Here is a 23,771-nt window from a genome sequence, read left to right as displayed (position 1 = left end):
TGACAGCAAAACACTGCAACACTTACATAGCAAAGGGCAGCGGCAGCACGTTCAGAACAGCCGCAAACACACCACACCGCAATGCGAGTGCGGTGACGCGACGACGCCATGACGACGCGACTATGCCCTGGCTCGCCCGGCTGCCCGGCATCACGAATCACGTGGCCACCTTGGTCACATGATTTGACGACGGTATCGCCACCTTGCGCAAGGTTGGATCGCGTTGATGGGTTGTTGAATATTGTAGAAGCCGCTAAAGAGGCTGACGCGCCGTGGCGTGGCGGTGGCGTTTTGAGTCGTTTGCAAAACGTATTCACCCCTCGTTTTTAAGCTGTCTGGCTTCCAACGTTATCAAAACGTATTCACCCCTCGTTTTTAAGCTATCTTGTTTGGAACGTCTTTGATGCGTCGATTTTGGTCAAAAATCCGTTTCAGACGTTGAATCCCTTAATACGACGTTTTCAAGACTTTGTGTGCTACCTGGGAAGGAGGGATCCAAGGGGCGTTTAAAGGTATCAGTTGATTACGGGTGTTGCATACCATTTGTGAGGGAAATAATGTAAAGCAGCGTTATTTGAATACTTCTCCAGTGTCTTATAGTCTAACTACGCACCACAGGCATCAGGTTCACATTCGGTCAAAAATGGACGGCACGTTGAAGGTAACGCGCGGCTAAACCATACCGTTTTGACCTATTTATTTAAAAGTTCGGGAAATATTTACTGAATGCTCATTTTTAAAGGAACGTAGTAGCTTTTCACGGTGTCCTCTGGGGATTGAGAGCGATCTGCGATTCCATTTTTGCAGGCAATGGGAGTCCCGTTATGCCTTATTTATTTGCGAAACTTAATGTATATTCAACAATTTCGTCATCATGGAAGCTTTATACTCCTGTTTTCTTGGTGTCTTAAGAGAAGGACGTTTCATACGCAGGTTACATTTGCATGAAATGAGTCATGTTATGAGTGATATTCCAGCAAAATTTTAGAGTGTGGTTTATTTGGCAACTGAAAATTTTAATGTAACCGATTGAAAGAAAGTGCTTCGCTAGAAATTAGGTTTTGATCCTGCAGGGTCTGGCGGTTATGCACATCTGTTTAAGCATGAAATGTTTTTAGCTGCCTTTGTCAGTGACCTTCAATGGACCATGAGCGAAAATTCAGAGCCATTATCTGGCCACTCAACACGAGAATAGGACGAGAATGGGTCTAGAACGAAAGAAGAACATCGAGGCATCATTAAAAACGAGATCATAAAGGCAACGAGTGAAAACCTAATGCTGTCTCTGGCCCCCAACCTCTTGCACATGACCGCATTACATACGCTAGTTACTGCCCAAACAAATAAAAAAAAAATTCCTTCAGATGTCTTCCTCATGTTTGTTCACAATATCAAGCTGTAACTTCTAGTATGCTGAAGTCTTATTTGTCATTTCCAATAGCGACGTTCGAAAGTCATATACACTGCACCATACACTTGATTGTCATCTTTTGGCGCTGAGACAAGATTGCCTGTGCTCTTTTCAACGCCAGCTCTCCGCGAGTTCAGCGGCGCGGGTTTGGCGCCGCCTCCTTCGAGAGATGGGGCCACGCGGCGTCACCAGCCCCGCAGCGTTGGCGCGCCGCGGGTGTTTGTGAGATGGTCGTGAGTAATCGTCGGAAGTACTCCAAAAATCTGCTTTGCCAGTAGCCATTTCATGCTTGCATCTACTCTCGACTTCTGGAGAGCCAGAACATTTAATATGGGAGCTTATTGCAGAGACCGCGTCGATGAGAAATAACTAAACTAAAAGGGTGCTGGTGACTCCACTATAATACAAAGGCCTTGGCAATTAATACCGCTTAGGTACACTAAATGCGCATTTACGCGAACGCGAGCTTTCGCCGGCTCTGTTAGTTTATTTTGCATGTCTCATTTGCCTTACTTCATCCATCTATGCACCAATTGGCCGAATGGCGTATTTGCATTACAATTTTCCGTTGACTCTCTTTCCGCGTGCATCGTCGTGCTGGCCATTGTAATGAATAATCGCAACAGCATGTCATACAACGATATCTGCTCGAACTCACGCTGAAGAGAACAGTGCACAAATTGCCGTTCGTGTGAAAAGGCATGGGTAAGTTCAAAGATACACTCATTTCACACCTCCCTGATGTAACTGAAAGCCTGCTTTGAAGCGCCATTTTTCGAAGTCCGGCAATAGACGTCGGTGCGAAAAGACGTCTTTTGTGGCATGTTGTGCCGGTGCTCCCTCAGTGTGTACTGTGTGCACTAGATGCCGTCGTGTCTTTCTGTTTCTGGATATGCTACTGCTTTATGCCAACTAACCGTGTACTTTAAGCGTTCTGTTCAAGGGTGCCACGCAAGCTGTTGTTGTTATTTGCAATTACGTATGTGCCTCCTACCTACTATAGGGCGATTGGACAAGAAATTAATGGATTATACTAATTTATAATGAATACATTGTCCAATAACGACGGATTTAGTGCTTTATAACGTAGATTTATCTGTTAAAATAAGATCAGTAAAGTGAGACGGACTGAATAATAGTTAACTCAAAAGTACACAAAGAGGAAATGATAGAATTTGACAGGGCATTCGTTTGGGTTCTGTAAGAAAGTTTTTGTAAATCGGAACAAGCGTCCCGGTGGCTGAATCCCAAAGTGGAGACCCCAACAGAAAGAAGAACAGGCTCTGTGAAGCATAGGCCGAATCTTCCCGTTATCCGGTTAAATAAATAGCAAGGGGCAGGATATACTATTGACAGCAGAAGGCCAAATGGCGTTAAGGTCGAACATTGTGAAACTCATTGAAAGAGTGCTCCGCGGGTTTTATAAAGAGTTCATTAACAAAAATCAGTTGCTCTGTCGGTGTCAAATAGGATTTAGATCCGGTCACTCAATGTGGTGCGGTCATGCAGACCTTGAAAGTCGCATTAACATCGCCCGCACAAAAAAACAATTCAGCAGGCACAATTAAGACTGCTGACGTGTACGAATACGAAAACATTATGATCACTTAGGTGAAATGCTTTCGATTGTTGTTTTCGACATGCAGTAAAGTTCTCTCAGTTGAATCGGTGTGTGTGCCTGCGTACACGTTGGTCACAGGCTGGAAACGTTGCGACTATTTTGCTGCAGAACGATGGATTTTATTTTATGCCTAATGGTAGGACTGTCGTGACTACGTCGTCTTTTCCTTCTTTATGTTCTCTTGCTTCTTCTTCTGAGGCGTCCTTCTGTGCGCGACCAGGTTTCACAGCTGCCGCTGACATAGACGCGTCGGGAGTACATCGCAGTAGACACAGCAATGATTAAATCGGAAGAGCTAGTGACGCATGGGAGGCAGCGACGTGACGTGTGCAATGACGCACACACTAGGCACACCGCAATTTATACACTTATGATTTGGCATCAAAATTGCACCACTGTAGACACAGCAACGATAAAATCCTAAGAGCAAGTGACGCGAAGAGTAACACGCTACCAAGAACTGCGCATGGCTCTGTAGCTCGTGGAAAGCTTTATTACGGCTTGAAAAGCATATGAAGTTTTAGTTTAGCTCAATTTTATCGACGTTTATTTTCTTGGGGAGCAATAATCCCTATCGCTAGGCTTTCATTACGGTGAATGACCAAGCGTCGAAAACTGCTGTAGAGGCACTCCTTTAGTGGCAGGTACGTCCACGAAGAAAGAGCATGATCACTCACGGTTCAAAGAAGACAGACAAGTCTTTGTCGCAAAAAAAGAAAAATAAAACAGAAAGGACACACCGAAGAAAGCCGCCGCGGAATATTAGCAGCTGGCGAGAAATGTCGGGCTACAGTGGTGACGTTTCCGTTGCAGCAAGAACGCTTTTAGTCATTTTTAGGAGGTGTCGAGCAAGCCGTAGCGAACACATACGTATAGCCTGAAGTGGTTTGCGTATTAAAAAAGGGTGTGACGTCAGTTAATTTGTCTGAGCGACATTACGAACCCCGTTTTGCCCATATATCCGCATATGGTAATACTCAGCACTGTTGAGCTCAGCCCGAGCTGAAAGCATAAATTTCGCGCACGTCAGTGAGGTCAGAAAGCAGTGCGATGAGCCAAGGCGCCGAGCGTCGTCGGCCAGGCTCCACGTTTTGCGCGATGACGCGCGAAATAGTTGCGAATGCAGCCATATAGCTTCCGAGATCGCGCTCCCAGGTGGAGCTAGGGGGGAGCGATCTCGGAGACCATGCTGCAGCGTTGCTTGTTACAGCGATCGCATTTAAGGCAGAAAGCTGGGCTAGTTGGTGGTTATTCGTATTTCGTATTTATTTATTCGTATTTATTTGTAGCATTTGTGCCCTCCTGAGAATAAAGCCAGTTGATGTCTAGCGTTCGGTGTGTCTTTTTCATGTTCCTCTCCGTGTCCTTTTTTACACGCTAGTGCAATGTTCCCAGCGATCGCTACCTGGGAAAAACTCCCCTGGAGGCTTCATGCACTCTTCGGTCGGTGGAGGTAGCTGTTGAGCTGAGTTGTATCTTGCCTCAAGTGAGCCTCCCTAGTCGACAATTCATTGAAAAGCATATATGCGCCTAACACGCGTTATCCCACACACAGTGCGGGTTTTCACGACAGAGAGGGCATAGTGACCAGAGGTGCTCTGCCATTAAATCCTAGCTTGCTGAAAATGAAATTTTATTGACACAGCGACGTCCTGTAGACAGGGCAAGTGTGAGCTAGCGCACACTGCTCCCGTGCTTTACACGAACATGAGCTAATCGATGAAGTTGCAACATTCTGGCACTAGAGGTAGAAATTACGCTCGAACGTGAGCGCAAATGTTTAGTTTATGAAGCAATGTAAACGAGTACTGAGAAATTTCATTGTGTTTGGCTTAATTGTCGGTTGTTGTACCGTCAGTGAGCATGCAGTAATGATGGAAGATCCTATTAACTGCAATGAGCTTTGCGGCATTGATTCAATGGTGTGGACATCTAACTTCGATACAGTACTGGACGCACATTTCGCTCATTTATACGTTCCCATGTCTGAAATATAGTTTTTCGAAGTTGCCACGCATCTAAAGCTAACAGTCAATTTGTAAACAAAAATTGTCGGCTCATCCGTTGGGTCACAGTATATTTGCCAGGTCCGTATGCTGATATATAGCTTAACACGTACATTGGTAAGGAGCGTTGTTTGTAAAGATAATATATTTGTCTTCTTTCAGAAACCACGATGCGTTTCCTGATCGTCCGTGTTGCATTACCTGCTCTTATGGCTTTGCTGCTCACAGGTAAATTTTTTCTTCTTTTGGAAGAAACCCATTAATGGACCCATACAGGCTCCATTAATGGGTTTAGATTAGGAAGAACCAAAACAATTGCGAAATATTCTCCCATAAAGACGTGTACAACATCTGGAAGAAGAAAGGCAGATGACCAACCAGAATAGGGCAGAATATTCCACTATCACTCTTCGTTTTGCAATGCTGCAGTCGTTTTTACCCCATTTGCTTACATTGGTATAAAACAACCCCGCAAAATAGCAATTAACATTTTGCAAGGCAGGTATTTTGCATTACTTGGAAAAAAGATAATCAAAGTGTGCGTATTAGACGAGGATATTCTTCGTAGCAAGTGGCATCGAGCTTCTTTATTTGAAGGCTCAATAGATCCAAAACAGTTTGTACAAATTTACCTTGCGGTACGCTGAATCTACCCCAATATACGTAAAAAAACATAGCAGGCTTAAGAAATGAACATGGTTTGGCTCCGTCTTATTGGTGATTCATATGTTCCTAAAATATTTATCCTACAAGGAATAAAACGGCGCTATAAGTGAGGGTGCCCTTGCTTCCAGATGCAAAATAGTATTTGCTACAAATTTAGGCAACCCTAAACACAGCTTCAATGTCTGCTTTTCCAGAAGAACAAGGGGGCGAAGTTTATAGACATGCACTGCATAGTAATACGCACGCCAAAAAGCCAGCACAGGGCGTACATACATGCAGAAAATTGATAACAAGATGGCTATGTGCATCCCTGTTCAACTAGTGCGTATTTTTGGATTTATCCCACCGCCAAAACACCTTTTGTTCTTACTATAATCTGTATACTTATGCCATGAAAGACAGCTGTCGTATATCACAGTAAGATACTTGACAATATCTACTTGTGTAATAATGTTCCGGTGGTAAAAAACCTGTACACGTACTGGGTCTTAGCAGCTGAACAATATTATTATTATTGAATACAAGCGATTAGCATTTGTTGACATTTAGAGAAAGATGAATAGTATTAAGACAGTCTTCTAGACCAGATAAATACGTTTGCAAGCTTTTAAACAGTGTGCGCAAGTCTTTTGCCGATGAGAAAAATGCCATATAATTTGTATAGAAGTAAGTATACAAATCTCCATGGCATGGAATGGAGCTCAATAAAATATTCAATGATACCAGGGACAGCACTTCTCCTTGAGGAATTCCTTTTTATTGTTGATTTATGCCCGATCATAAGCCATTCTAAAAACAATAAATTTCTCGGTCACTTAAAAACTCCAAATCCATGTTTGCAAATATTTGGGAAGTTCTCAGACCTGGCTAATATCCCGTGTTGAACGTTATCGTATGCTTTTGTGATGTCTAGTGTAATTAATGCTACACACTGTCTCTCACGCAAGCTGTATACGACTGTCAAAGTCAATGTGCGCCTGCCACATTGAACAGCTTAGTCACGAAACAATTTGATATAGACTGACGAGCTTTGTCTTATTGATAATCTTCAGAACACAAACATATAAAGTTCTTTCTGTTATCTTTACAAAATTTGGCGTTAAAGCAGTGGACCTGACGTTGTTTGATGCATAACTGTCCCCACTTTTTTTTTTCAGGAACAGTAAAATGAATGCAATTTTTCATTCACACGCAATTCGTGCCTTTTTGACTGCATAATTAATACTGTTCAGTAGGTCATCTTGCGACTCTTTTCAAATAATTTTTTACGTAGTTGAAGTGACTCCACCTTGGCCCTGTACAGTCGTCTGAAGTTTCTGTATTACATCCGACAATTCAGCCATACATACATCGCTAAAATCGTCCTCAGTAGGCGGAATAAAAGTTGGGGGAGGAACTTTGGAACAAAAATTGATTTTCCAACACTGTGCTAAAAGCTCCAGCGAATAAATCGCTGAAGGCTATGGTCAGTGTTCGCTTGTGATGGTGCGCACGGCACCACGCAATATCAACAGTGGCATGGGTAGGATGCGTAGCAAAAAGGCGCTAAGCTATAGATCTGAAAACCCACAAGTGGGGGATTTCAAATACGCAGAACCTTCCAGTTGAGAGGACTTCGAGACATTTAAAAACAACAACAATATTGAATTCAGGTTATGTGATCACAAATAGAGTAAGTGCATTGCTTTCATTGCACCCGGGCAGCATATAGTCAAACGAATTGCAAGAGATCCAGATTTTCTTTTGCACAGAATTGAATAAGCGATTTACGCAATAAGCCTTAATAAGCGTTTGAGGTGTAACAATAAACTGTGCCAGCACACGCGACAGCCAAGCACGTTCTCAGAAAACACCCGCAAAACTAAGCGGGACGGCTGGTGCTCAATATCTAATTGTTGTTGCTTCGGTCGACGTGAAAGAAACCCTAGAATTGGCAACCCGTGGAACATTCATAACCAACCCGAGAGGAGCGTAGTAGAGGCAGACGGTTGAATAAGATGATTAGAACCTGCTTTTACAATCGTACCTTCCAAGTTTTCTATACGTCCACAGGCAAGAAATTGCACATCATCAAATTTACAGCAGCGATTGGAAGAATTCATATTTGGAGCATTTGAACAAACTGCACTGTTTGGCAAAAAATTAGGTGCAGTAGCGCAATAACATTGCGTTTTTCTTATTAAATTTTCGTGGGCAAAAAAAAAAAACGAAGTTGAAAAAATGATAAAATCCGTGAAACAAACAAATGAGAAGAAATACGATCTGCTGAGTCAACCGACGACGGAAGCTGCCACCATGCAGACTGTAAACCAAGTGGAAGAGACGCGTTCATGTGGGCTCGAGAGTTCCCAAAGAGGAGTTCGGCATATTAGTGCCTATGGCGACTATATTGGTACCCCAAACTGGGACTGAGCGCAATGTAAGATAAGAGCTTCGCAATAGTTCTTACCATACAGAGAAACCTAAGGCGGCTGCCGCAGAGAAAGAGTTAAGATGTGGGTGTCCGACAATCCCAAAGGGAAATGACACTACTGGTGTGGATCAGGGCACTCAGTAAGGAATGCGAAGCCATGCACCATTTGTTGAGCGAGGCTCATACTGTGAGAGAGGAGAGAGAGCCAGCGATATGTCAGGGAGGCTAACCAGACTCAGAGAATACTAAGCCGTTTGCCTTATCATGACGTGACTTCGTCCTCACAAATGCGGACTCAATGCGACAGCACACAGGTATACGTATATGCCGAGACGGGAACATCTCTCGTCGCTTTCTCCGCTTATCGAGCCCCCTTAATGGGACCGCTAATGGGCACATTGCGAATTAAAGTTACCAAACGGAGGCACCATACGCATAGTGGGAGTACGCTTGTGCGAGGAAATTATAAACCCGATGCGGTAGCGAAAGAAAACCTTGCTAGTATTGTACCGTACGGTAGTATTATTGATTCCAGTAGTAGTATTGTAAAATGCATATGATGCATCCACAATGAAAATTATCTATCAAATATGATACTTCTAAACCACTGCATACCTTCCCGCGTACTCGCCGTGGCAGCATAGCGTTGCGCTGCCAATCACGAGATCGTGGGATCGAATCCGGCAGCCGCATTTCGATGCATGTGAAATGCAAAAACGCCTGTTTACCTTGCATTGGGTGCACATTAAAGAACCCCAGGTGGTAAAAATTATAGCGGAGCCACCCCCCCCCCCGCCCCATATGGCGTGTCTCGTAATCATGTCATGGTTTTGGCACGTATAGCCCTAGAATTTATTTCAATTAATTACCTTTGCCAGGACCGGCATTCCAACTCTTCTTTTCTTGAAGGAAAAATATTAATTCCTCAACTGATGCTTTTTACAGAGATGCAAGCAGCCAGTGGTCTCGGAAACTCCATTCATTATCAAGCCTGTAAGACTCCAGAGCAACCATTTTACACCAATGAAACAAAAAAGAACACCGACGTTCTATACATATACAACAAGACCAGCCAGCAATGCGAGCTTGTCCTCATTGACAAAAATATCAATGGCACATTCAACAGCCGCATAGAGTGCATACAATGCTGCAATACAGGTGTGTACTACAAACTTTGTGATTTACTCGGTGCACTATTGGCGAAGCTTTCTTAACGTTAGAGCAGTGTAAATAGATTGTGCTTTGCCCATTATACACAGTAACAAATCCGTGTCTTTAGTCCTCACGTTAATTATGCGCATTAAGAAAACAACAGAAATTTATCTTGTACAACATACCGAGTCTCCTAAGCCTAAACTAAATAGAGTATTTCAGCTAACATGTGCTAAACGTTTAAAGGAAGTCGGTGCGCGCTACGTATAATAAAAGAAAGTAGTATAGGTCATGTGCGGCAGTCAACTTATACTATATTCACAGAAGAAATTCTTTAAATATTTGAAAAATATAATGTAGTTATCTTCCTACAATTAGAATTCAATACCAAGCCCGCCACATTGAAGTTATTTATTTATTTACCGAGCATTTTTGGGACGTATACAGTACATATGAAATAGAGTAGTGTCGTAGGGAATGCTGCTACGGGAAATAGTTTGCCTGGCTGAAGAGAGTATTGAGAAACAGGCCAGTGATTTGTTTCCGTGAAATTATCTATTATAGCTTTGATGTAGTAACAGCTACAATGAATGCACGTGAAATGTCTAAAAGCATGCCATGACTAGGCGCTTTCGCGCAGAGATGTTGAAGTCCCTTCAAACTTGCTTCGATAGAAAGATCACCGCTGCGCGCGGGCAGAATGTATCGAATATCACAGGTTGTAAGCGGTGATAATCAATGCGAACTATCTTAACCTGCAAGTTTGTCACGATGACTCGGTTTAGAAAAGGCTCCAGGCGCCGCTTGACGAGCATGTCGGCCCCTACGGTGTTTGGCCGCAGTCGGCCGCAGTGCGCAAATAAAATGAAGGACCATCTGAACATTTTCCAGACCTAATCAAATATCGAGTGTGTAACTCCACTAAAAGAATATTTTTAAAAAGTCGCAGTCTCGCCTGAAAGGCGAAGCATTGATATCGATAGCAAGGTAGTTGACTACACGAAATGGGGTTCGTAGTCTTGGCGGCCCTATAAAGTGCAGTAAAGATTCGCTTACTAATTCAATTGAAAGCATGGCGTCAAGCGCAAAGGCAAACCTGAGTAGTCCTCACTCGATGAGCAATCAATACGCCGGTGTGTTTAAAAGGAATTACAGAAGGGAGCAAAGGCTTCGTGCTGCCTGTCGCTTCAACACGTATCCAAAACTTGAGATCACGCTACCTCAAGCGGCTGATGGACATGCTGATGTGCGTGCCGCACGGGGCCTGACAGGAGCTTATCGCACTATACGGAAGACGACGGCCAGGACGATGGGGAGAATTCCTCTGGCATGACCCTATAATTGGTATTTCAGTAGAAAAAAGCGATGAGCGCAGTCGAAGAGAAATTCCACAGCAGCATCACAATTAATCAGCCGCGGACGTAAAATATTGTTCACTGAGATAAGAAATAAACAACAACGATAATTTAATTATTGTAGCGAAGCTGTATGTGGCTAGACGATTCGTCGTTCCGTTCGTGCTTCCGTCCGTCTGTCGGTCGACTGTACGCCGAAAACTCCTCCGACGCAACCCCATGCTCATGCACGAAAAGAAGAGAGGAAGAGAGGGGCGCTATTAGGCAACATCACCTACATAGCACAAGGCCTGTTTATTCCGATCCATGACGTCAAACTACGCGGCCCGTAATTTCAATTGACAATGCTGAAGTGGTGAAAGCGGTGACGTCGAAATCGCACTTGTCTCTTCAGGGGCATCCCCATTAGATTCTATGGCAATCGGGCCAGGTAACATGACGTCATGGATCGGAGTGATAAGACCTTGTGCTATCTAAGTGGTGTTGATTTAGCTGCACCAGTGGTGACGTCGTTGCACTCCGTTGCAGCCGAGCGCTCGCGCAGCAGTTTTTCTCCAGCTCCGAATTTGGTAGGCCACGCGTCACATGTATTCATGAGGAGCAGGCAGCTTTCGATCAGCAATACCGCGAGCTGAGCCGGGAACTAGCTCGTCTACGCCGTGCCGATGCTGCAGCCCGAGCGCGAGAACAGGCTCGTGCAGCCGAGCGCAAGCAGCAGTATTGTCCTCCGGACTTGTAGGTAGGTTACAGTGATGTCATATTCTTGCCGTCTGAGGCTCCACCGCGCCAGCCATCCTGGAAGGTCCTTAAAATTTGCTAGCCAACATAACGCGTGATGGTCGCTGATGACATTGAATGGCCTGCCAAATAGGCAAGGGCGGAATATTGCTGTAGCCGAAAAGATGGCGAGGCATTTCTTTTCGGTCGCAGAATAATTGACTTTCGCTTTTGACAGCGACCGGCTAGCGTAACCTATCACCCGTTCAAATTAGTCTTTCGTTTGCACTAGGACGGCACCGAGGTATAGGCTTCTGGCCTCGATGTGGATTGCGGTAGCGGCATCCTCGTGGAAGTGCGCAAGAACCGGCGGCGACTACATGCGTCGTTTCAGTTCTTTAATTGCGTCGGCCTACGGCGTTTACCACTGGAACTTGACATCAGATATTGTTAGATGTGTCAGCGGCTCAGGGATGCGTGAAAAGTCCTTGACAAAGCGCCTGTAGTAGGCACATATGCCAAGGAATCTGCGCACTGTCTTCTTGTCGGTTGGCTGCGGGAACGTTGCGATAACAGCTGTCTTCTGCGGGACGGGGCGGACTCAAGATTTGCTGATGACATGGACTAGGAACAGCAGCTCATCGTAAGCAAAACGGCATTTTTCCAGTTTGAGAGTAAATCATGAATACTTGATGGCCTCTAGTACTGTCGTATGCCGCCTAAGGCGATCGCCGAAATTGTCGGTGAAGACGACAACGTCATTAAAGCAGACAAGGCAGGTCTGCCATTTCGTTCATTGCACAACTGGCTTCACTGCAGAAAAGAAATATCACGTACGCAACCAGAAACACCAATATTTGGCACATACATTGATTCAGAAGAGGTTACGAACAACATATGCTTCCATATTTCTTAAACCTGTGCCAAAATAACAATATATATCTTCAACGCATTCGGCCAGAAGATTTGCGTCATATTGTTTCAGTTATACGCGAAAGGGTGGTACCTTTTGTTTGAAATGTGCGACATGACATTATGCACATCGCCTTGTTTTTGGAATTCTACATTTGTGTAAAAAATGTCCATTGTTTGTGTATTCTGATATCCCTATTTGTCTGTGCTGATATGCTTGTACTGTCTGCCTTTTTTCTAAAAATCATGTATTTGTATCGGGGTGGCGAGAGCCCGGAAAACTGGAAATCAAGTTTTCTCTCTGCCTCCCACATCCTTTGGATGAAAAGTAAAGGCATTATTATTATAAACCTGCTAACACCGTGTCCATCACGCGCTGGAACGTTGCAGGCGCCGAGCACAGACCGAATGGCATGACATTGAACTCGTACAGCCCTTCAGGCGTGATGAAGGCGGTATTTTCGCGATCTCTCTCGTTCACTTCTATTCGCCAGTAGCCAGACTTGAGATCCACCGACAAGAAGAATTTAGCGTTGCAGAGCCGATCCAATGCGTCATCTATGCGTCGGAGAGGGTATACCCCTTTTTGTGGTCTTGTTCATTGGACGACAATCGACACAGAAACGTAGGGTTCCGCCCTTCCTCTTCATCAAGACAACAAGAGATGCCCACAGGCTTTTCAACGGCTGGATGATGTCGTAACGCAGCATTTTGTCGACTTGATGTCTTATAGCTTCACGTTCTTGCGTCGAAACTCGGTAAGGGCTCTGGCAGAGTGTCGAGCACACTCTTCGGTTATTATGCTATGCTTTTCGACTGGTGTTTCTTCACTCCTAGATGACGTAGATAAACAGTGTTTGCATCGTCAAAGCAGACTTCTGAGTTGTTGCTGCTTAATCATGGGGAGACTTGGATTTATGTCGAAGTCTGGTTCGGGAACTACGGTCGTCGTGGTAGATGGAACCGAAACCGAGAGTGCACACGCATTGCTGGTTTCCAGAATTTCCTCGATATATGCAATCGTCGTGCCCTTCTTGATGTGCTTGAACTCTTGGCTGAAGTTTGACAGCAACACTTTCGTTTTTCCTCTGTGAAGTCGGATGTTTCCTCTTTCGACGCAGCTTTCACGGTCGAGCGGTAGACGTTGATCACCCTCGATGACGCCTTCTACGTGTGTAGTTGTTTCGGTGCCGACGGAAATGACAATGCTGGAGTGGGGATGCTGACTTGACCTTCGAGGACACTCAATGCGTGGTGACTACGACAGCTCTCCGGTGGTATCGCTTCATCTTTCGACAGTGTTATCGACTTCGACTTCAGGTCGATGATTGCACCGCATTCGTTCAGGAAATTCATGCCGACAATGACGTCTCTTGAACACTTTGAAGGACAAAAATCGCAATATAGGTCCGATCTTGAACTGTAATTTATGGGGTGCAGATTCTAAGCGGCGCTTTTAGGTGCCCTCCAGCTGTCCGCATTTGAGGCCCTTCCCATGCGGTCTTAACTTTCTTCAACTGGGTGGCGAGGGGCTCACTTGTCCCAGAGTAGTCGGCTCCTGTGTCCACTAAGGCAGTGACTGCATGGCCAGCGAGAAGCACGTCGAGATCGGTGGTTCTTTAGCTTGCGTTGAAATTAGGTCTCGGCGTCGGATCACGGCTGCGTCGTGTTGGCATGTGGCTGGTACATCGCGTCGTGAGGTCTTGGTTTTCCGGCGTATTCTTTGCTTCTAGTCTTCCTCGGTATGGCGGCGTCTCGTTGATATATCGACCGTCGAGATCGTCTTTTCGGCGTTTTCATCGGCGGCGGAGGATTTTCGTCAGTTCGACGAACAGCAACCACACCTCCATCGGTTGCTGCTTTTAGTTTTCCGGACATGGGCTCGCAGACTGATCCTGGCCTGGGCCAGCGTATGGTCGGCATTGCGGCGACAGGTAGCGGCCTGGTGACGGTGAACAAGACGGTCGTCGAGCGCTCGACTGAGTAGCGGCGAGGTAGTCGGTGATATCGCGAGGTCGTTCACCAAGCTGTGGTCGCGGCGAGTTAACGGCGAACCCCGGCCGTTCCATCTCCAGGTAGGGACATCATCGGTCGACGTGACTCGCTTCTCCGAAGTGGTAGCAGAGCGGGCGGTGGTCAGGAGCGCGCCAGAAGTCTGTCTTCCTTGGGTAGTTTCGCTGGACGATTGGTGGGCGAGCTGGCGGCGTCGGACTGCGAAATTGCGTCGTTACAGTGTCCTGGCACGGGTGCGGAGGGTTAATTTGATGGTGGGTGACGACTGCATAGGTCATTGCTTCAGGCTGCGTCTGTGGAGATTCCGGCTGCACTTCGGGAAGTTCCAGTGAACACTGGATTTCTTCTGTCACGAAGTCAGCGATCGGGGCAACCTGAGACTGGGATCGTGGGCACAGCCTCTTAAGTTCCTCTGGCATGATTGCTCTGACGGTCTCACGCAGGTCGTCGTTGGCCAGCGATTAAACTCCGGCGTGGCTTATGAAGTTCGTGCGGCGGTTGAATTGTTGGTTCCGCATTTTCAGGTTTTTCTCGATGGGGGTTGCTTCGTAAACAAATTCAACAACGGTACTGGGAGGGTTGCGCACCAATCCGGCGAAGAGCTCTTCTTTTATCCCACGCATGAGGAAGCAAATTTTTCTATCCTCAGGAATATGCGAGACGATATAACGGAACAAGCGCATCATCTCCTCGGTGAGGATCGCTATGTTCTCGTTGGGTAGTTGTACAGCATAGCTTCGGCCCTTTCTTTGCGCACACCCGCCGTGGTTGCTAAGTGGCTATGGTGCTGGGTTTCTGAACACGAGGTCGCGGGATCGAATCCCGGCCATGGCGGCCGCATCTCGATGAGGGCGAAATGCGAAAACACCCGTGTACTCATATTTACGTGCACGTTAAAGATCCGCAGGTGGTAGAAGTTTCCGGAGTCCTCCATTACGGCGTGCCTCATAATCAGAAAGTGATTTTGGCAGGTAAAACCCCATAATTTTTTTTTCTTTGCGCACGACGCTCGTAAATGTCCGCAGGAAGCCGCTTCGGAACAGGCCCCATGTTTCCAGACTGGACTCCCGGTTCTCGAACCGCGTTCTGGCAGCGTCCTCTAAGGCGTAGTATACATGCCGGAGCTTGTCGTCGGAGTCTCAGTTGTTGAAAGTCGCGATTCTTTCAAATGCCTCCAGCCAGGTTTCTGGGTCTTCCGACGATGGTTCATGGAAGGTTTGGTCCCGGGGTTCTTGCAGCAGAATGGGGGGCGCTGGGGCAGCCATCGGGGTTTCTGGCCTGGCCTTGATTGCTCTGGTCTTCTTGGGAAAAGGTCCGCATTCCGGTCGCAGTCATTGCTGTCTACGGCTTGCTCGCTAATCCTTGGCGATGTTGGTGTTGTCTTTGGGTTTCGGGCTTGGATCGTGACTTTGCGGGGGCGTTCGGTACATGAACGCACTAGCACCTCCCCCAGATGTCACGTAGTAGTGACGGTAAGGAAAGCACCCAAACTGGGACTGACGAAACTAGCGTTTTATTGCGCGAACCTTTGCCCTCAAAAAGAGGATACTCTCAAAGAACGGCGACAGCCGTGAACACGTTCGGCAATCGTCGAAAATCTGATCAGCGGGTCAAGCACATCGGCTTCTATACATCAGTCATCGAATGTTCCAGAGTAATCGCTGGGACCCACGTGTCTTCAAGAAAGTTCTGCACCATACGCGTCGCGCGTTGAGATCAAATTGCAAAGGTACGTTCACAACAGACAGCGGGTTGAACCACCGATAACTTTGGAGAAATCTTCGACACATGCCGGTGCGTCCTGCACTGTGCGATAACATTTGTTATGTGGTGAAGCGTTGGCGCCCAATAAAGATAAAGTACACGTGCCACTATATTGTATGTACGTACGTTCAAGTTGTATTAAAGCGACAGCGTTAAGAGGAAGCTTTAGCGTTAGATGTAAAACGCAAAAACGTTTTTATGAGATAACCCCTGGACCGATTTTGATGAAATTTGTTGCATTTGAAAGAGAAAGTTAAATTCTAGTGACTGCTGGAAGCAAAATTTCGATTTAGGCCTTGAAATTTCTTAACAAGATTTTTAAATATTTGACCGTTTGAAAAAAAAATAGAAGCACGAAGTTTACAAATTCATAGCTCTGCATCAAAAACGGATATCGCGGTTCTGTAAATGGCATCCACTAGATCATTCAAAGCGGACGAATTCAATATGTCATTTTACATCTTATGTGAATTTGTTACGTTGGTTACAACGGTTTTGCAAAAGTTCTATTTTCCTAGGATTACATTTTTTTATATTCGTGTGTAACATATCAATTTTGTCCGCTTTAGATGTACTATTAAATGCAATTCACAGAATTGTATTGCCATTTTTAGTGTTTGAGTTACAGAGTTGTAAACTTGATAGTTTCGTTTCCTGAAAATTTTTGATTTTTGCCAATTTTTAATAAAAAATTGACAATCTAACTCAAAAATTCGAAACAAACAGTCACTAGATTTTACGTTTGCCTTTTAAATGCAACAAACCTCGTCAAATTTGGTGCAGTGGTTGCCGAGAAAAACGAATTCTCCTTTTACATGTATTTAGATAGGAGCACTCGAGCTGAAGCTTCCTCTTAAGAAGCTCGTGTCGCAGAAAAGCCGGTGTCGTCGGTGGCGTTGGCCGCCACCGAGAAATCCCGGAAGGCAATTTATAAATAAAAACAACTTGCAAGATAGGGTGGGTGGGAATCGAACCAGGGTTTTCGGAATGTGAGACGGAGACGCTACCACTCAGCCATAAGTTCGATGGTCCAACGCAGGACAAAAGCGCCTCTAGTGACTGTGGTGTTGCCTTAGAAACGTGCCGTCGAAAGTTATACTATGGTGAATATCGATAATTATGAGCATGTAAATTACAGAAGTCGCAGTTAAACGCGTAGCGAAGTACGTTTCCGCTGCATTTCTTCTGCGCTTTCCGCACACGCAGAGCCATCTTGCGGCAAACATAGAAGACCCCCTCCTCGCAATTATGGCGCTGCTCTGACAGGTGGCGCACCACGCGCTCAGTGGGGTTGTGCAGGGACTGGTGCGAGGCGCGTCGCGGCCCAGCTGTCCGTACCGATCACGACGTTTGGCTCGCGTAGATCGTTTCCCCCTCCGATACACCGAGTTCTTTGGTTCGTTCGGCTTGCTCAGGCGTACGTTTCGTTTCCGCGCCGAACGCTGCGTTGCTCAACGCTCACCGCGTGATTGGTGGGTGCAAAGTCCGATGCGGGGCGCCTCGTAAGTGATCGCTGCGTCGTAGCGCATTGTCTTACACCCCTCGGCGGGTCGACGGGAACGCTATCGCGTTCCACTCTTGAAGGCGAAGCTTAAGCGTCCTACAATATTTAGAATTTGGTTGCGTGCTCTTCTCTGGAGCTCCCATCTACAAGTCCCGTCCTCTAATTCTCTTAGAAAGAGAACCATTACATATGTATTTAGCTCTTCCAAAATTTGTTGAAAATTGTGTTCGTTATCTACAATCCCTTTTCCTCCTTTTTTCTGCTGGTATTCGGCTTTTGACATTGCAGACCTTCATGAGAAATGAGAATGAGAATCATTGTGCGCATCCGTTACTGCTTCTCAATATTCTCGCGTAATGAGGACGCTTCATTCAGTGGTACCTGGGTACATGAGAAGCGTGCATTTGATTTGGGTGCCTGACCATAAAGGACTAATCATAAGTGAAATTGCAGATTCTCTAGCCAAGGCATCAATAAATGGGCCGTGTCTCCCTTAATGCCCTTTGACTGCTCTACTGCTGCTAGATTTCGCAGGAGTGCCATTATGCAGGCAGTATCAGGCTCCGCAATTACCAACACTCTGGATTACCGAAATCTTCTGTACGCTCGGCACATAAATTTCGCCAAACATGGCAAATTGAAGTGACCATGACGAGGCTGCGCTGCCGTATACCTATGTTTAACTTCTATCTACACACGTGTGGTCTGGTCCCCTCCCCACTATGCTCATTCTGTAGCGAAGCGGAGACAATAGACAATTTCTTGTTGTCTTGTAGGTGTTTTTCTATAATGGGAAAATGACCACTACCAATCCCGCTTCGCAATATTGGCCTAATCTTATCAGTGCCCTGGATCCTATCTTTAGAGCCTCCATTATTGGGTTCAGTTACAGAAGTATTTGCTCGGCAATCCAAAATTTCCTAATTGAAACCAATCGATTACTATGTTAGACTGATCGCCCCCCTCCATACAATAGCATTCTTCTGTTTATTTATTTATGATTGGATATTTTATACACCATCTTCTTCTGATTGTCCCCCCCCCCCCCCCCAGAAAGCTTTTCCTCTTTAAGCTCCAACGTTTAAACTGCTAACTTCCTAGTTTTTTTATACACCTAATTTACCACCCGATTCATGGTCAATCACCCACTGTGGGTATGCGCCACAGCCATTCAGGACAGCAACAACAACACGCAGCACAAGGGAGCAGCTCAGCGGCGCTCTGGGAGGACGGATATAGGAGAATGAGCTGGAGGCCCGACGTGATGACTGGCTCATAGAAAGCGTGGGAAGTGAGTGGAGGGAGCACTTCAGCTGCCGCGGCTGCAACTCGTGAGCTGAGTGAGCGCTCCGCCGGAGAGAGAGAGAGAGAGACAAGCTTTATTGATATGCTGAATATGTGAGCCTGGCTGTTCGCCTCACATGCTACCCCATGTTGTCGAGACTTCAGCTACAGGCTTACGGCACCACTTCCCTGAGTTCCTGCGACTACGATCCGCAGGCCAGCTGAGTCAGCAGGCCGACTCTGGCGCTTCGGTCGCCCCACCGTCCTGTCCTTCTTGTTAGATCAACCGTGGACCGGACGACGGAGGCAAAGACGACGAGGTGACCTGGCAACGCTGGCGGACTCAATGTAAATATTTTGGGGTTACCAATATGGTCATGTGTGAGGACTTTGGGGAATGCGTTCAATTACTTCGCGCTGTGGGTAATTTGGTGTTTATGAGGTATTTATTGTGCTTTTAGTGCGTGCTAACTGATGATGTATCTTTCGATGCTCATAGCTCTCAGAGGCTTTCCGGAAATCAAACGTTACTTGCGTCGTCTTTACCACAATGAGACCTTGACACACGTACATAACTCGTTTCGACAGTGGCGATACGTTTTGGTGCTACATTGATTCATTCCTAGCGCATTACCGTAGAAAGTCATCGTGCGATGGGTTCTGTGGCATCTTTAATAAAAAATCGGTTTATTATTAGAGGAGATGGAAAATGAATGCCCTGCGCCATACCACCAGGAGGCATGGGGGACAGCCAGCTTTGTCCCTATGCCTCGGGAAGTGTCCGGAAGCGACGCTCCTTCCCCGCCTTCTCCAATACCTGAACTGAGGGCCCTCGTTGGGTTAACGTGGCGAGCGCAGCCAGATTTTTTCTTTTCCATTTAAGCGGCGCGGCGCAATAACAGTGGCGGCATTGCATGTTCCTTATTGGACGATTTAGGGAACAATTTAGTGTTGCGGGAAGTGACGTGTGTCACGGTGTTTGTGCACGGCACATTGGCTCTCTGACTATAAGCGAAGCTTCCTTGAGAGGGAGAACGTGCGACGTTTGTTGGACATTTCAGCTGTTGTCGCGGCACGGATGCGCTGTAACACTTTGCAGACACGATCGTCAGCGCGTGAAGTATGCGCTGCGATTCTCTGTTAGAAATGCCCAAACCTGGTGAGGGGCTCTTTAAAGATGTTCTTTTAAGAAATAAAAGCGCCGATAATCAGGATATGCTGTCTCGACCATTCGACTAGTTGTAACAAATACGTAAATGCCTGGAATAAATTCATCGTTATAGAGGACGCAGATAACCCTGGTTATAAACACGCTCACCGTAAGCGTATGTTGAGAACAATTTCAAAGCAAGGCAGCCAAAAGATAGCTCGCTTTACACTATAAAACTTCGGTGGGGGCTAGCTGCTGCACAGTATTTTAAGGTGAACAATTCAGCGCGAGCACCCAGGCGAAACCACAGAGACGATACAGTATTTCTCGTCTTTTCTTTGTGCTCTATACAGTTGATAAGGCTCATAGCAAAGCAACCAATTGAACTCTTCAATCGAATCAAGGTAGGAGAGTTGGTAATCACAAGTAATCTTTTTTTTTTCAAATATACATATTTAGGCCAAGATGCTCCGTCCTGCGCCAGCGAACCGGTAGGTGCCTGCAATGATACGAAATTTCTCCCCATACAAGGACGTGATACCTCGTTTGAATACGAGTATAGTGAAGAATTATTATGCAGCGAATTTGCTAACATGTCCCTGGCCTACTTTTACAACTCAACTTCAGGCCTATGTGAAGAATACTGCGCTTGCTCAGAGCCAGACGACAGAACGGACGATGTGAATTTTTATAGGACCGAAATGTTTTGCAACTTTATGTGTGGGTGAGTCGCATTGCCTGACAAGTTCGCATTTCTTTCATCAATGTTATTAGTGTTCTAACAAAAATTTCAAGCATTCTATATCAGCTTTATTAAAAGAAATGTGAAATAAATATTTTATAATTTTACTTGACAAGCACTTGACTTACATTAAAATCATCGCTTTTTGCGAAGAGCGAAAGGACTTGGTGTACGTAAACGCGTGAAAGAGTATTTAGTACAAGAAAAAAGAGCAAACAGATGAAAAACAAACAAAAACATTGGGAGGTGCACCAAACAGCTGTCTGGTTGCATACAGTGCATGCGGGAAGAGGGGAAAAATAAGGAAAAGGCAAGAAGTCAGATAAACCACGCGAACACCTAGAACATACAAGGTGTGGAGGCCTCTGATGTTCATTGATATTAGACATCTTATTAGGACACACGTAGCTTTCAGGGCTTGTCTTGGTTGAGCCCCCCCGTACCCAGAATCTCGGTCCCCATGAAAGGTCGGCAACGACAGAGCTGGGACTTCAAGAAATTTTGGAGAACACTCGCCTGGTGCGGGCAATCAACGAAAAACAAATCGCTTATTCAAGCAAGAGGCACTGCGATTTATTCGGGAGACCACATGGCATTGCACGACTTATACATGCCTCCAAGATGAACCCCACCACCTACCTTGTTGACGTGGCATACAGGTGCATTTTACGAGAAATAATATAAAGCGATCAAGTAGGCCATGGGAAAGCTGCCGCTCCTTGCGTGCGAAGTACTACGGTGTGCCCCAAAACTGAGAGCCTCGAAGGAGGAGCAAAAGCAAGGGGACAAAAGGCAGAAAGGCAGGAAGGTCAATCAGACGAGCGTCCGGTTCGCTACCCTACAGTGGGGGTAAGGGAAACAGGCAATTTAAATGGTAAAGGTTGTGAAAGTGAATACGGTGTGCACGCAGGAGGATGCACAGGAGATCTTAAACAGTCAACTCAGGCCGCTACACCTCAAGAACGGCACTTGTGTGCAAAGGGCTCTCTGTGCCAGCGATGGATGTGGCCATGCTTCGAGTATCTTACTCAGAGAACGGTATAACGTTCAGCCAGTGTAAAGCATCTGCAGCGAGCTAAGACGCAATCCGCATCCATTTTCGGGGTGCTCTACAAAGCTCTACATCTGACTTGTGTGGCTCAAGAACACACTAAGAAGCACCTAACTGCATCGCGTTATAACTACAGATCCGCCTGCGCGCAAGCATTGGAATATAAAATTCGATGAAGAGGGGTAAAATGCCTCAGACCGGCTGACCAACGTTTCGATAAGTGTATTTACTTATGTCGAAGTCGGCCTTGTCATCCTTGGTGGGTTGGCTTTAAATGGTTAGCGAAGCGACTTAATATGGTGTCGCTGTCGGTGGCGGCTATCTGCGTTGGCTGTTCTCGCGCTGACAGGCCGACACACCGTAAATCTCAGACGCGTGCTTTTACACGTTATCAGTTTTGTGATCAGTACTCCCAGGATATTCAATCAATGTGTGCTGACACTCTTGATAACAATGTACGAGATGTACTCAATGCAATTGCCGGTCAAGCATGCAAGGCCAACCCAGCCTGCTGCAACACCACTACCATCTGGTCCCGCTGGAAACCCTGGCAACGAGCGAGTCAAGTGAGCCACGACTCGGTCACCGCTTGCAACATATGAGCTCGCCGTACAGCCCTAAATTGGAAAAGCGCTGCCTCAAAAAACGCTATCGAGACTAGCTGCAACTCCTGATCCCGACGACCCTTTCCGCGTAGCGTAAACCTGGGTCATAACCAAGGCTGGAAGTGATTACGCCATTACGGGCGACATCAATGCCTTATGAAAGTAGCGGTGGCAGCGCAACGACCCGGACCGCTGGCCCATCATTGCCGCAGTACAAAAGTTCTGTGTGCGCACGGGAGGACGCTCCAACTGTTCATTTCGCAGCTGAGGGAATGCGCTACACTAAGAATATTTCAGGACAACCATCACTGCCTTATGCAGCGGCATCCCTTGATAACTATAGATCCGAACAGAACTGACTATGAACTTTGAATAGGAACGTTCTATAGAAAGACGTATTTAGCCTTTTATTCATCCCCTAATTATTCCCCAAATAGGCCTCGACACATTATTCAAATACTATTCTCTCTTTTTTGCCAGCTTATCGTACTCCTGTGATACGGACATTACACCGAAAAGGCAGCAGGAGCTGTGGATGAAGAGGTGCTCGATTGCCTGTTTACATCTGCAATGATCGGACATGGAGAAGCCAGCCATTTAACTTAAAATACAATGTGAAGTGTCAAGCAGCTTAGGAAACAGAACAATGCTGCGGCCTAAAGAAAGAGATCTGCTGGTAATTGCAGCCGAGTAACAGATGAGCGTTGCGCAAGCTACCACTGCAAATCTGCAGAGCCTTCTGAAAACAAGCATGATATTTCAGGCATTTTGTTAAGCTGCAGGGCAGCGTCCACGCAGGATAGTGAAATCAAGGGGTCTCGCGCGCTGTCATAAACAGGTCTGGTAGCTGTGCCACCGAGATGACGCTTACAGTGTCACAATGAACTGGCAGGCATTGTAACACAATGTCCTTTTCCAAACGCGATGGTAGATCTTAGCTTGCTTGACACATATGTTCGTAATTAAAATAGCGCTATGCTGTTTATAGCTAGGCTTCTATTAGGAGCTGCAATTTGAAGGCGGAACAATACCATTTTTACGGTGTCCCTTAATTTTTCAACATAATCAACAGCACCACAAAAGGCGACAAGAGCTGGACAAGTGCCAACACACAATAAAAGATTTCAAGATGTTCATCATACTGTTCAACTGCCATTACGGTCCTACATGTCTTCATCGTGGTCTCCCTCTTTGTCGTCTTCTGTATTAGTTCCATCCAGTATCACTACACTCTAAACGTGGCCACAAGTGATTTTCGAAAATTGTTTGTTACCAGACGCGCCGAAACGACGTCGGTGACCGCGGAACTTACCGAAAGAAAGTCAAACACTGCATGCGTTGCGTGCAAAAGGTGCAGAGGAAGCCGACTTAGGGTCATTGTACACAAATGGATTTGTATATCATA

At 46.0% G+C, this 23,771-nt stretch overlaps 2 protein-coding genes across 5 annotated transcripts in view; both read left to right on the top strand.

The window, feature by feature from the left end:
- The window catches only part of LOC142587220 (uncharacterized), a 418,674-nt gene that overhangs the window by 220,167 nt on the left and 174,736 nt on the right, over positions 1-23,771 (top strand). The window lies entirely within an intron of this gene.
- On the top strand, positions 1,530-22,331 carry LOC142588899 (uncharacterized). Its single transcript, XM_075700711.1, has 5 exons — positions 1,530-1,644; positions 5,201-5,266; positions 9,063-9,275; positions 20,500-20,692; positions 22,157-22,331. The coding sequence occupies exons 2-5, from the start codon at positions 5,209-5,211 to the stop codon at positions 22,329-22,331; spliced, it is 639 nt and encodes a 212-aa protein (XP_075556826.1). The 5' UTR covers positions 1,530-1,644; positions 5,201-5,208.

This window comes from Dermacentor variabilis, chromosome 7, assembly GCF_050947875.1.
Source record: "Dermacentor variabilis isolate Ectoservices chromosome 7, ASM5094787v1, whole genome shotgun sequence".
Taxonomy (NCBI): Eukaryota; Metazoa; Arthropoda; class Arachnida; order Ixodida; family Ixodidae; genus Dermacentor; species Dermacentor variabilis.
This window is presented reverse-complemented; position numbering and strand designations above follow the sequence as displayed.

Coding starts and splice junctions, on each gene's coding strand:
- LOC142588899 (XM_075700711.1), top strand. CDS start 5,209: ATGCGTTTCCTGATCGTCCGTGTTGCATTACCTGCTCTTATGGCTTTG. Junction 9,276..20,499: donor CATACAATGCTGCAATACAG/GTGTGTACTACA, acceptor TCCCCATACAAG/GACGTGATACCTCGTTTGAA. Junction 20,693..22,156: donor TTTTGCAACTTTATGTGTGG/GTGAGTCGCATT, acceptor ACACGTTATCAG/TTTTGTGATCAGTACTCCCA.